At 57.6% G+C, this 13,747-nt stretch overlaps 1 protein-coding gene across 3 annotated transcripts in view; it reads left to right on the forward strand.

The window, feature by feature from the left end:
• The first annotated feature begins 6,073 nt into the window (after positions 1–6,073).
• Positions 6,074–13,747, forward strand: part of PCDH1 (protocadherin 1) — a 152,151-nt gene continuing 144,477 nt past the window's right edge. For all 3 annotated transcript variants that reach the window (XR_008445853.1, XR_008445854.1, XM_054036511.1), the window contains exon 1: positions 6,074–6,205. Coding sequence is in view for 1 of the 3 variants with exons in the window: in XM_054036511.1 (XP_053892486.1) it covers positions 6,160–6,205 (46 nt within the window). In the remaining 2 variants the exon portion in view is untranslated. The remainder of the gene's footprint in view (positions 6,206–13,747) is intronic.

Below are 13,747 nucleotides of genomic sequence, written 5' to 3' on the forward strand. Positions count from 1 at the left end.
GCCATTGGGACCAGATCTCTCAGATGATATACTGCCTGGGGTCTGACCCCTTTTTCCATGTCAGCAGTGCTGGAACTGGGGGGGCTGCCACGGAGATGGCTGAAAGTGGTTTCCATGAAATACAGCAGGATCCCCAACGCAGTTCCTGTGGGTGCCATGGCGCCCGCCGGGGCGTCTAAGTCCGCCCGCATGCTGGCCGGCAGACGAGCATCCGCCGAAATGCCGCCAACAAGCAGTGCTGACGTTGCCGCTTGTCGGCGGCATTTCGGTGGATACTTATCCACTGCCACGGTCCTCCGTGGCTCGTCATCTGGCACCCGCCAGACGAAAAAGGTTGGGAACCATTGAAATACAGGGTTTACAGTTTGGTTCAATGCCTTTCAGCTCCCGCACTGTACACATTGTTCCAGTCCCCCTGGTGCTCTTGTCTGCTCAGGGGCTGCATTTTCAGCTCCTGTGTTCAAGACAGAGAGCGTGCAAGGGCCTGGGCCGAGGACAAAGGAAGTGGCGTGTGTAAAACACTCAGAGCCTCTGAAAAAGGCTGGGGAGATCCCCTCCAGGCCAGCAGCACTGTCAGAGCCAGGAACTTTTCCAGAGAAGCTGAAGGTCAGAGCCATGCGCAAGCACAGCAAGATGGCTATTCCCAGCATCTCTAGCCGCTTTCACTTGGCTTTACCTGGATTTCCTTTAGGTGTCTGATTTGCCTTGGCAGGTACTGGGAGCTGCTCCCCAGAGAAGGGGAAGTGAGCACTGAGCAGGGGTAGAGGGAGGGAGGGAGGGGGCACAGTTCCAGCATTCAACCACAGACTTTGGCTTGAGAGGTCCATCAGATGTTGTGATCACAGCCTGAGCAGAGATGGAACCTAGGCACGAAGAGAGGAGATAGGTTTGTGGGGGCTGAGCTAGCAGAAGGGCTGGGGCTTCCCCCAGCCTTCAGCATCTCTGGGCCTCCCATCACTGCAAAAGCTGGGCCAGATCTGCATTTGCAGTGGCCGACACAAGCTGCCTCTGTTTTCCTATTTTTGTTATTTTTGAGAGGATATTTTAGCGCTGAGCACATTCCCTCCTGTTGCCATGGCAGCCGTGACAGGGGTTATATACCGTGAGAAAAATACCAAAATTAATGAGTGAGTGAAAGTGCAGCTGAGAGAAAAACAAGGTTAAAAAAAGAGTTAAAACAGTAATAAAAACAATCTCTCAATAATTCGACAGCAGGCATCCTGCAGGCAGGAGAGAGAGAGAGAGAGAGAGAGAGAGAGAGAGAGAGAGAGAGAGAGAGACCATTCCAAGAGTGCATGCTTCAGCCTCCACCAAAAACCCAGCACAGAGGCATATATCCCACAATCAGCCCACCTTCCCAGCTACAGCCCACAATCTGCACAATGACTTCCTAGCTATAGCCCACAATCAGCACACCTTCCCTGCTCAAGCCCACAATCGGTGGTGCAACACCTTCCCAGCTACAGACCACAATCAGCACAACACCTTCTTAGCTACAGCCCACAATCAGCACAACACCCTCCTAGATACACCCTATAATCAGTGCAACATCTTCTTTGCTACACCCCAGACACTGATGAGTCTCCCTTGGGAACCAGTTATGGTCTGGATCTTGGCTGGAGTCTCCAACCCTCCCCATATCTCTGCACCCCTACATTATCAGGAGTGGAGGTAGGCATGAGGGGAGTAGTTCTTTCATGTTGCTCATTTCCTTGTGTTTAGTTTTGGGGATCTTTTGCTTTTAATTGTGGGAACGAATGAATTGTCAGAACATCTGGGTTATTAGCATTTGCTGCCCAAATCCAGGCTGCTGCCTCTCTCAAGGAGCCCAGAGCTGATGAGAGAGAGAACAGAAGAGCCTTTGAACTCCTCACAGCAGACAGCAGACAGGTTTGCTGCGTGTGAGTGTTGTGGAGGGGATATTTATTCTCTTGTAAGGTTCATTTGCTTGCCGTGTTTCCCTTTCTTCTTGCTTTCCCAGAGATTTATCTGGATGCTCTACCCTTGCAGGCTTTTTTCTTCTGACAAGGCCCCAGCGGCACTGAGGAGCAGCTGTATCTGTGTGATGACAGAGCAGACCAGCCTGGGGTATCCTGCCTGGGCCATACTGCAACCTCAGCACCCTCCTAGAGAGTGAACTGGGCCAGGGTCCTGGGAGACTGGTTTTCCATGGGGGTTATTGTGAGGGGTCCTTGGGGATGGAGATGGAAACCAAATACTATGCCCCAGATTTGGAGGACTCCTTCATGATGGTTCAACTTGCCTGGGCTGGGACCAACATTAGCACCAGGATGGAAGGAGGAAAGGGGAGTGAAGGCAAGAGGTGGTGTGGGCAACAGGGCAGGGGCTCCCTGTGGGACATGCCTAGAACCTTGCTTGGCTCCATTTTCAAATGCCAATTGGCAGCTCAGGGAAGCAGAGAGAAAAATGTCCCTGCCTCCCCTGCACTCTCACACTGCCAGTGCCGATGCCCTATGCTACAGAATCATCCTGACGCCTCCCCTTCTTAGAGGGCACCAGGTTGTTGGTGTGACTGTCACCCAAGCTTCAGCTCATCGAGCCTGATGAGCCTCAGCTGACTGGTCAGATTCCCAGCCAGCACACTGCACTGGGCTACACTGCTGTAACCCTGGTTTAGACCCTGCCGGGGGTGGCAGCTGCGCTCTGCACTGCATACCCAGGCAGTGGGCATTGCAACGCACTGTATGGGTTGGCACGCAGCACAAAGCAGCGCAGTGACTGGTGGAACCCACTCCAATACAGACACCTGGAGAGCGTGTCCTATATGTTGGAAGAGGTGCCCATGGCGATATACCCACCCAGGTCTCTGTACAAGGTGGCCCATGTGCCTGGGGTGGCACACCCACCAGGTCTCTGTACACGATGGCACATGTGCATGTACGTCACACCTGGCCCGGGAAGCAGCATTACACAAGAACGGCCATATTGGGTCAGACCAAAGGTCCATCTAGCGCTAGCCAACAGTAAGCAGTAGCAGGTGCTTCAGAGGGAATGAACAGAACAGGATCAAGTGATCCATCCCGTCACCCATTCCCTGAGGTGTCATTGCCTGGAATACTCTTGGATCTACTAGCTGGTTCCTATCGAAGCTGGGCTCCAGACTTTGGGGACTGACTGGAAAAAGATGAATCCTGGTTCCATCACATTATTTCTTCAATGCTTTTACAGTTGGGGCCATGTGTGAATATGCACTTGCAGATACCCTCCGAGCCTGTACAAATGGGCAGTCTAAGCAGGGATGCACACGCAGTCTCCCTCACTTCATGTACAATTAGGGTAACCAGACATGCAATTTAGCCGCACATTTTTTTTGCTCATAATATTGAAAATCTGGGCCTCCAACATCTCTCAGATGTTGGGGCTTCTGCCCTGAGTTTACATCAATGGCTCCATAGTGTCTCTTAATGGGACCCATCCTCAGGGTTCACCTTAGACAGTGCTTCAGACTATCGGCCTCTTTCTGCTTCTGGATCTTGGCCCCTTCTCTGAAGCCCTATAATGAAGGCAGTTGCTTGCATTTTGTCTCTGGGCTGATTATTCCTTCTCTTTAATAATACAGTTATGAATAATAATAAATAATCCCTGGCTTTCAGCCAGCTCTGATTTCACCAGCTCCCTTTACAGAGGGGCATTGACCTTCAGGGGGTCTGGTACACTCTGATTTTGATGTCTTCTTCTGATTGGATTGCAGGTGAATTTACACCAAAGAAAAACCTGGCCCAGCTGGGTAGGAGCAGAGAAGTTTGCGATTAAAAAGCTCCAGGAAAGCCTCCGAGTTCCCTGGGAGGGCAAGACCCCCACCCCCCACCTCAAGAGGAACCAGTTCCTGACAACTCTCTGTGTCCCTTCCCTGCCCACCAGGAAGGGAACCACGCTTGGGTGCCGCCCGCTGAGTCTCACCCAGGGGGAGGCAGATGGATTCCTCCCCAGGCCAAGGAGCCTGAGCCATGGCCAGGGCTGCCAGAGCCGGCTCCATGGAAGGACAAAGCAGCCTCTAGAACAGGGGTCGGCAACGTTTGGCACGCGGCTCGCCAGAGTAAGCACCCTGGCAGGCCGGGCCAGTTTTATTTACCTGCCGCGTCAGCAGGTAAATAAAACTGGCCCGGCCCGCCAGGGTGCTTACCCTGGCGAGCCGTGTGCCAAACGTTGCCGACCCCTGCTCTAGAAGATGGTGCAGTGGGTCATCAAAGGCGAGCTAGCAGCATGTGCGAGAGGAGGGGGGCGGGAGGCTGTGCTGTGCATTCAACAGGTTCATGTAGCTAAGCAGGAAGTAGGGCTCCCCTTTGCCGCCCCCGCCCTCAGCTGCAGGGGAGTGGAGCAGGAGCTTCATCCCTGGGCTATAAATCTAGGAGTTAATCTGCTCCCGGGCAGGGATGTGAAGAACTGCCTCCTCCCCCGCCGCACTAGATCTCCGAGTCCCCAGCCTACGGATTTCACTCTGCACCACAGAGAACCTAGCCTATCTGGGCAGCCACCCCCCCTTGGCCAGGAGAGTACCCGCACAACTCGGCCTGGCTGAATGCTGCAGAGACCGACTCTAGGCTGCACTCGCACATTAAAGGAACAGAGGGGCCAGGTGTCACTGGAGCGGCTGGGACAGGGATGATTATCACAGGGAATGGACTGCCCTAGAGCACACTGTCTGTGGGGCTTAGATCTGACAAGGAATTGTCTCCCCTCCCCCCATCAGGCTGCCATACACAGAGGTCCCAAGAAGTGCAAACAAGGTGTCTGACCCAGCCCTGTAATGGGAGGGGGGCGGGAGTTTGCAGTGTCAGTGGGGAACCTGCAGCTGCTCAGCTCTGCCCAACGGGGGTCTGACGCCTGTAAGAAGAGCGTGCATGACTCACCAGAGTGCTGACACCAGGTCAGTGACTTGCTCTTTTGCCTCCTGGTCACCCCCCGGACCTGGGGCAGGGCTCCAACAGGGTCACTGATTCAGGAACGGGGGATACACCAGCTCTGCGCCTTGGCCCACAGCAGGCCCGCGGAGGCCAGCGCTGTTTGTTGGGAGGTGCTGAGCATCCCTGGGCTCCTCCTGAGCTGCATTTCTTGAAGGGGCGGCTGCTGTCTGGGCCGAGAGCGGTGGGACATAGTCACCAACCCCTCTCCTAGCTTCCCAGCGGGCTAGTGAAGCCAAATTTTGGCCCGCTGTTCCATGGGCAGCACCTGACTCTGGCCCCTTCACTGAGCTGCGCTCCGGGCCCCGGCTGGCCGGGATGCCCAGGGTGGGAAGGGGCTTGGGGTGGGGGGAGAGGCGAAGGGCAGCCGCGCGGGGTCTGTTGCGGGTGAGGGCCCGGTCGCATTCAGTGCTCATAGGGCTCCTCTGCTCCCGGGGCGCGCACCGGCTCGCCGGGAGCCGCAGGCAGCACCCCGATCGGGCAGCTCCAGGAGCGCAGCTCTGCCTTGGAGCCCCGGGGCCAACTCCTCCCGCTCCCAGGCTAAGGCCGGAGAAGGGGGGCTGGGCGGGCCGGTCAGCTCCTTAGTCCCCGGAGAGGCGGGATGGGGGGGGGGGGGGGGGAATGTCGGCAGCCGCGGATGCGCCGGCCATCGGGCTGCCCGGGGCTCTGCGGAGTGGGGGACAACGGGGCCCTGGCTACGCTCTCCAGTCAGGCTTTCGGGGGCACATTGCTCGGTCCCCAGAGGACCGGAGGTCTCCCCTGGGCTCTGCCCTAAGCGCTATCGCAAGGCTGGGGTCTGGCTTGGTTCCCAGGGAGATGCTCCATGCGCACTCCGATCCGCCCCCAGCCGGGCCGTGCAGGTGCCGCTCGCTGGGGAACAGGCGGGCAGCTCCGGCTCCGACCCACCGCGACGCGAGCCAGAGGCTCCAACTGCCTCTCAGCCGCAGCGCTCGGCGGATCCTCTGAGCCCCCGCCCTGCCGGGCTCCACCTCCCGGTGCTGGCGGCAGCGAGAGGCGGAGCAGCGAGGGGGAGGGGGCTAGGCCGGCTCGGTGCGTCCCTGGCACAGCCTCACACACGCCTAGAGCCGGACACTGCGACGGACACGGCTGCGCCAGCCCCGCTCGCCGCGCCGGGAGGGAGCTGCAGCCCCGACCGGCAGCAACTGGTCCACCGGGATTCCGCCTATTTTGTGGGGAACCATCCGGAGGCGCGGAGCGGAACCGGTCCCGGCAGGGGATGGAGAAGCCGGAGGTGCCGCGCACACGGCGCTCTCCGCTGCCAAGTAAGAGCCGCAGCCGGGAGCCTGCCCGGTGCTCGGTGCCCCCGCGCGGCTGGACCCAGGAGCGCCCCCCCCCCCCCCCCGTTGCCCCGCAGCTATGCCTCCGTGTGTGTCGGAATGCGGGAGTGCGCGGGTCCTCCTGGCCGGGTCCGCGGGCAGGGAGCAAGGCGGGGCCGGGTCTCGGGGAACAGGCGGCGGCGCTGGCTGCTGGGGCGGCGGGTTTCGTCCCTGTGCAGGGACAGCGGGGTGCTCGGGAAGGGGGAGTGGAGCCCAGAAGCGATGCCGGGCAGGTTAGCGAGGCGGATGCTGCGCCCAGCGAGGGAGGGACGCGCTTCCTGGCAGCTGGGCGAGGGAGAAGGGGCCAGGAGCGGCTGCCCTTCCGCCGCTTGCGGGGCCACCAACTTTCTTTCCAGGCTCTGTGCTGAGCACCTGGGCGCCGTGATCAGAGGCTGCCCGGGGATCCGAGCCTTATTAGGGGCGCATCCGCCCCGTCCCCTCCATGGGCTCCCGGGCTTCAGCTGTCTTGTTCCCGGAGATTCCCGAGGCTTGTTGGGCGAGGAGCCCCCCCCTTTCCACACCAAGGGTGGATCACGGAGCTGCTCTAGCCCCAGCCAGGGCCGGGCGGGGTGGAGCTGCCTGCGCCAGGGGCTCTCGCCGGTTGCTCAGAGCCGGGACCGGGGCTGGCAAAGCGGAGGCTGCCGGGCTGCGCGCTGCAGTGTCCCGGAGGGGCCAGGCCGGACAGCAGCGCCGCAAGCGGCTCATGACACTTGTTGTGCTGCTGCCTCCATCCCCGGGAGAGGCTGCCGAGAGCCTGCCAGGAGACCAGCGCCTCCCCGATCGCCCACCTCGGCTGAAACGGGCTCATCTGCATGGCAGAGGCGGGCTGCTCCCGGCGCTTCGCTCCCCACTGGCCCCCGAGCTCCAGGCCTGCCCCACAGCTTCCCCGGGTTAACCGAGCCAGCCTCGGGGTGCGGGCAAATTCTGCTGTAAGTGCGAGAAAGAGAGTGGGAGCGCGCGCGCCATCGCCGCTGGCACGGTGTGTGTGCGCGCGCGCGCCACTGGCATGGGGTGAGTGGTGTGTGTGTATATGTGTGCGCGCGCCACTGGCATGAGCTCTGTGTGTGTGTATGTACCACTGGCGCTGCTTGTGTGTGTGTGTGTGCCTGTGAACAAGAAGGTACCAGGTAAAGCAGGTCCCTTTCTAAATGGTCCAAATGCCCCCTTATCCACAGCTTTCCTTGTCTGCCCATAGCTCCAAGACGGCAACTTTGGGATTTGGCCAGTGATTAGTTCCCCGAGAGCTTGTAGAGTGTGTGCGGCCTCCCTCCCCCTCCCCCGCGTGTGCGCTCCCCCCTCCCCCGAGCGTGTGCCCTGCCCCTTGGTGTGTACTGGGGAGGGGGGAACCGGGCCTGGCATTTCCCCTTTAATCCCTTTCCCCCTTTTTCCTGGGGTCACTGCCCAGCTGCCAGCCTCCCTCTGGGGCTCAACTCCCCCGGGGTTCTAGCCCAGGGCCAGGCTGTGCTAAGTCCTGACAGCTCCAGCCTGGCTTGGCTGTGGTTGGGAGGGCTGGTCAGTGTTGGAAATGCCCTGGCTCTGGGGCAAGTGGGCAAGGCAGGGCAGGTGCGGTCTCTTGCATAGAGTAATGTGACCCACCCTGTGTGGGTGACAGTCAGGCTCCAGGCCACTGGTGCCTCTTGTTCCCTCTGTGCTTAGGAATGGTCCGGGGTTCCTTCTGCCTGTAGCTGCTGTGGTGGGATTGGGCCTGGGAGCCCTGGGCAGGGACTTGCTGTGGCTGGGATGCGCAGGTGTGATTCTCTGTTGCCCTGTTCTAGGCTACATGGCCAGGCAGCACTGCCTGTAGCTATGGCTGCCAGGATAAGATTTTGTTTTCAGTTGCTTGTTGGTAAGATTTTACCAAACGCCAAATCTTCAGGCTGGAATTTCCCACACTCACTGTCTGCCTCCGGCTGGATCTTTTGGAAGGGTTCAGCTCAAAGGGCTCAGCCATTTCTGAGAAATACCATGTTTTCCCATAAAAAGCAACAGAGGGTCCTGTGGCACCTTTGAGACTAACAGAAGTACTGGGAGCATAAGCTTTCGTGGGTCAGAACCTCACTTCTTCAGATGCTGAGGTTCTGACCCACGAAAGCTTATGCTCGCAGTACTTCTGTTAGTCTCAAAGGTGCCACAGGACCCTCTGTTGCTTTTTACAGATTCAGACTAACACGGCTACCCCTCTGATGTTTTCCCATGTTAGAAACGTTCCCACTGCTGTTGGGTTGAGAAGCTCTGTCACTGCCATGCTTTGGGGTTAAGGCTTGAAATTTGGCCAAGGGATCACTCCAGTGCTGGGGAGGTGCCTTTTGCTGGTCTTGGGAAAAAACACCCAAATTTGGTCAAGTGAAAAGTCTTTGAAAAATCTTAGTGTGCACATGCTCAGTAGAGAGAGGTTCAGCCTCTAAAAATCTCAAAGATTCTGTCTGAACTGAGCATGCTCCAGCCTAGGACTGCAGGGAGGGGAGTTTAGGGGGGTGAGCAGGACTTTCTCTGCCATTGCTCCCCCCAAAGACCAGCCAGGGGATGCTGTGGAGCAGGGAAGCTGTTTGTCCTATGCCCTCAGTGCCTCCCTGCTGTGTCCAGGCAGGAGGAGGAAAAGGGAGTGTGGGAGGGTGTGTGTGTGGCAGGAGCTCAGGAGGAGGGACAGGTAGGAACAGAATGGGGGGGGCAGAAGATGGGAGGGAGGACAGAACAAAGTAGCGGAGGGAGGGGGCAGGAGTCATGGAGGGAAGAGAATAGGATCAGGGTGTGAGCATGGCAGGAGCTGGGGACAGATGCTGGGGGGATGGCAGCAGGGAAGGGGAAATGGGGGGAGAGGGGCAGAACCAGGAACTCTGGAGGAGGGAGGCTAGGAGCAGAGTAAGTAGGGGCAGGGAGACAGGAGATAGCAGCAGGGGAGGGACAAGGTGAAATGGGGCAGAGAGATTTGTAACCATTAGAGCACACTCCCCTCCAGAACCTGGGACTGAATCCAGGATTCCTTAGTTTCAACTTTACTGTTCAGCAAATATGTGTGAAACCCACTAGCAAAGTATGACTTCAGCCCCCTCTAGTGGTAGGTCCATATTGAGGTTGATAACCTACTACTGCTATCAGTGAATGTTAGCTCACATGGCAGAGGACTGTGTTGTGGAGCAAAGGATCCCAGCCCCACTGATGACCCATGTTGGCATCGGTGTGGTTTTACACAGTGAAATTTGTGTTTTTTTTCAATTGTTAAGTTTTTTAAAAATAGAAAGTAATATCTGTAAAGGAACATTAAGGTTGCAAAGTCAAGCACTCAAAAATTAGGGAATGCCTGAATTAAGTTTGCGTGTAATCTTAATTCAGTCGACTTGTACCTATGCATTATGATACAGCCTTTAATTATGTGATCACATACTGCTTTTTGCACTGGTCCCCTGCCTCCTTCAGTGCACAGGGTGGATCTGCTCTAGGGATGAATCAGGGTTGTGTAGTGAAGGCGGCTGCTTTCTGTGGAGCCCCTGCCTCCTTTGCTGCAGAGGTTGGAAAGTGGGGAGGGGGTGAGGCGGGGGGGTTGCAGGAAGAGAAAGTTGTGGCAGTTGAATACCGCCCTCGGGGCTGGGGTCTCTCCCTCTTTCTGCAACAGGGTCTGTAGCCTGCATGAGGTGTTGGGTAAACTGGAATATGCACAGGTGGCGGTGGCTTACGACACCTTAAGCCAAAGCTGCAGAAGTGTTGAGTGCTCACACCTGCAGCTGAAGACCATGGGAGCTGTGCTTTGAACATACTGGGTGTTAACAAATGCTAAGATTGGGCCTTCTCAGATTTGGGCACCCAAAATTCGTTTGACACCTTTGGCAGTTTTGGCCTTAAACTCTCTGTTTCACTTTCCCATGTGCAAAATAGGGACAATGCCCCCTCTACCTGACAGGCTTTGTGAAGACACATTCATTAACGTGTGTGAAGCACTCCGATGCTGTAGTGATGAGCAATATAGAAAAGCCCAGGAGGAAATGAATTATTCTGTATTCAGATCATGGTATGAGTGGTGTGCAGTAAATAAGATCTGGGGCCATGCAGTGAATGATGAGGATAAACAGAAGTATTGAGCATGGAGCACTGTCCACTCAGTGCCCAGAATGAGGCAGGGTCCTGTGTAAACAACAGTATGTGAGCATGTAATCCAAGACTGTCTCCTAATGCCCATGCACAAAGAGGATTAATGAAGGTCCCACAGGCAACCTTAATTCTGGCATTTCCTAACTTTTGAGTTCTGGACTTTGCAACTCTCGTGTTCCTGTACACAGCCCCTTGGGTGTAATTCTGCAGGGGTTCTGATCCCACCCTCAGCACAGCAGTATCTGAGTGCCTTCTGATGGCGCATTGAGTGATGCCATGTGTGGTTTGCTCTGTCGCTCATCCTCTCACTGGGGAAGAGTTATGCATGCAGTGGAGTGGTTTGGGTTGTAAATGGACACTGCTCCGGGTGTTTAGCAGTGCAGCTGGGTTGTAGGAGCACGCCTGGCTCTCGGAGCAGAAGCTGGGGAGGTCTGGTACAGTCCTTAGCTCCTGGAGGAGTTGGTTCCAGTGCATCCTGCACAAATGAGCTTTACCATTGGTGGACAGCTTCACTGTGCCCAAGAGGCCATGCTGTCGGCCATGATCCTCAGGCTGGAGCTCTGCAGCAAGTCATTCACAGCCACGCAGTGTGTGGGAGTCATTCACGCACCCTCCGCACCAGCAGAGGATGTTGAGGGTGCCAGGGGCAAAAATGCAGTGCCTGCTCCAGCCAAGGTGAGTGGGAGTGAGTGCTGGTCTGTGCTCTGCCTCTGGCCCCTGCTGCAGTGAAAGAAGTAGCAGGGTGAGCCCTGGGTTTGCCCAGCCCCACCAGCAGTCACAGTGGAAGCTGCTGGGTGCGGAGCCCTGCAAGACACCTGGCCCATAGACCCCAGGAATGGCTGACTCAGGCTGCCTGCTGGGCACAGGGATTGCCTTACCTTACAACTTTCACCTTTGCCCCAAACCTCATCCGATGGGAACGACAGCTCAGGGACTGGACACAGTTGCAACCCACGCCTAGAATAAACAAACATGGGCAAACAACCTCTGGGACCAGCTCCAGGCCCAGCTGCAGCTCCAAAAGAGCCTCACCAGGGAACTCAATAGATCCCGACCAACTCTTGGGGTCTGTCCGACTTGGGCTCTCCCAGGCCCTATGGTTAGATGCTATTTGTTTGTCTTGCTCCATACACGGCCATTATCTAAGGTGCTACCGAGCAATAGGGTGTCCGAGAAGGGCACACGCACTCGAGGTGCGGGCATGTGGCACACTGTGGCTGCTGTCAGCCTTTTGCCTCCCTTCGGGAGCCATTCTCCACCAAAGCGGATTTTGCTGTGTTTCTTCTCTGTGCCTGGGAATGTGCTTCTCCGGGGCCAGGGTTGAGTCTCGGTGTTGGTGTCCCTTATTACTGGGAGGGGCTTGTTTTGCTCTCACACTTCTCCAGGACAAATGGGCCTGCCCCACACATGGATGGCTCCTGGGCTGGCTGCTCCTGCCATGCCAGAGCTACCTCTCTCACTCATGCTGCCAGGGAGGGGCAGATTTCTTAGCCATTCCAGGGAGGGAGAGCCGGGCTGTGGGGCCAGGGCCTTGGAGCAGGGCTGCTAAGGCTTCCCTGTGATTGTCATCTGTGCTTGTGGAAGAGGCTGTGGTCTGTGTGGGAGAGGAGGGGCTGCACAGGGTCCCCTCTGCTGGGCTGGGGTCAGGGACTTGTGATGGGCTGTGAGCTGGTGGCTCGAGGAATGTGCTAAACTGTGTGGCGACCGAGCTGCTCTTGGCACTGACTGTTGCCCCACTCACTTATTGGCAGGAGCAGGGGCCCATCCGGGGTCAGAGCACCATGTAGCAGAGTGGGGGTGGGGAACGGAGGGATTCCCTGTGTGTGTGTGGGGGGGAAGGGTAGGGGAGGACTGAGTGTGGGGGAGGGGAGTTGGGTAGTGCCCCATGGGATCACTTTGTGCCGGGGAGGGAGACTCAACTTGTGGGGCGGGGGTGGTGGTGGTCATATGTCATATGGGGGAGGGGTAGCTCTGTGTTGGGGGGCAGCTTGCTGAGTGTGCGGGTGCAAAGAGAAGGGCTGGGGGAGCTTGCCGTGTGTGGGGTGGTCTGGAGCTTACTCCGTACATGGGAGAGGAGCCCACTGGGCTGGAGAGATCCTTGTGCCTGGGGTTCCCATGCCCAGGTGTTGCCTCCCACAGGCTAGAAGCAGCAGCGTCTCTCCAGGGGCTCTGCTATTAGCCAGGCATCTGTAACCCTCCCCAATGCCCCCGTCCTGTGCGCACTTGGAGATGCTCCCTGCTGGATAGGGTGAGGTTCGGGAAGGGCACTGCCAAGGGTCCTGTGCTCTGACCTGCTGGGGCCTGGCACTGCTCGTGGGGTTGATGTTCAGGTAAGGCCAGGTGTGCTTGGAGGGGCTGGGCCAGGTGGGTATCTCTCTTGCCATTAGCTCAGCTGCAGCCCCAATGGGTGTGCCTGGACCTGAGGGAAGGGGAGCGGGTGTTGTTCTCACAGGCATCTCCTGCCCCCCCTTCGTCCCTCCCCTTGCAGAGCCTGCCTGTTCAGAGGAGAGCCCAGAGCTTAGAGCTGACGGTAGCAGCCTGGATGGGGGGCTGCATGTCATGGGGGAGGAGTGAAGGGCTCAGGGCTCATGCCCGGGGGAGAGGCTGGCCCTTTGTGCAATAACTGAACCAGGAAGAACTGGAGAGGGGGGAACTGTGTGTTTCGGGGTTGAGCAGGGAGGTCTGTGTGTGGTGGAGGTTTGGGGTTGTGTGGGGTGCATGGGGGCAGTGTTGAGGGGCAGGGGATTGCGGTGTGGGGAGGGAGGAGTACGGCATTGCATGTCTGTTCATCACAGGAAGTGTTTCTGTGGGGGTGTGAGGCTGGGGCATGGGCAGGGTGACGGGCTGGGGCAGTGCTGTATGTGGGGCCCTGGGAAATAGGGGATGTGGGGCCATGATTCTGGTCCTGGACAGTCATGGTAAGGGCTGGCGAGTTTGTATGGTGCTCGTGTTCGGGTGCTTGGTTGGGATCCTGTTGTTTCTAGGAAGGAAGTTAACGTGTGTATGTGTCGGGTACACGGCTCCCACTGTGGGCTGCTTATTGGATCTGTATTGGTAGTCGAGCCCTCTGTCTCTTGGGGGCACTCCAGTGTGTTGGCGGGGGTCGGACAGGGTGTGTGTGTGTGTGGGGGGTGCGCACGTGCATGGAAGGGGTCAGACAGTATGTGTGTGTTGAGAGGAGGTTACTGTGTGTGTGTGCATGGTGGAGGTCAGGCAGTGTGTGTGTGTGTGCTGGGGGTGGGGGTCAGACACCGTGTCTGTGCGTTGGGGAGATGTTACTATGTGTGTTGGAGGGGTCAGACAGTGTGTTTTTGGGGGAGGCTACTGTGTGTGTGCTGGTGGGGGTCAGACTGTGTGTGTGTGTAGGGGGGAGGTTACTGTGTGTATGTGTGTGTGTGGAAGGGG

This window comes from Malaclemys terrapin, chromosome 8 (genome assembly GCF_027887155.1).
Source record: "Malaclemys terrapin pileata isolate rMalTer1 chromosome 8, rMalTer1.hap1, whole genome shotgun sequence".
Lineage (NCBI taxonomy): Eukaryota > Metazoa > Chordata > Testudines > Emydidae > Malaclemys > Malaclemys terrapin.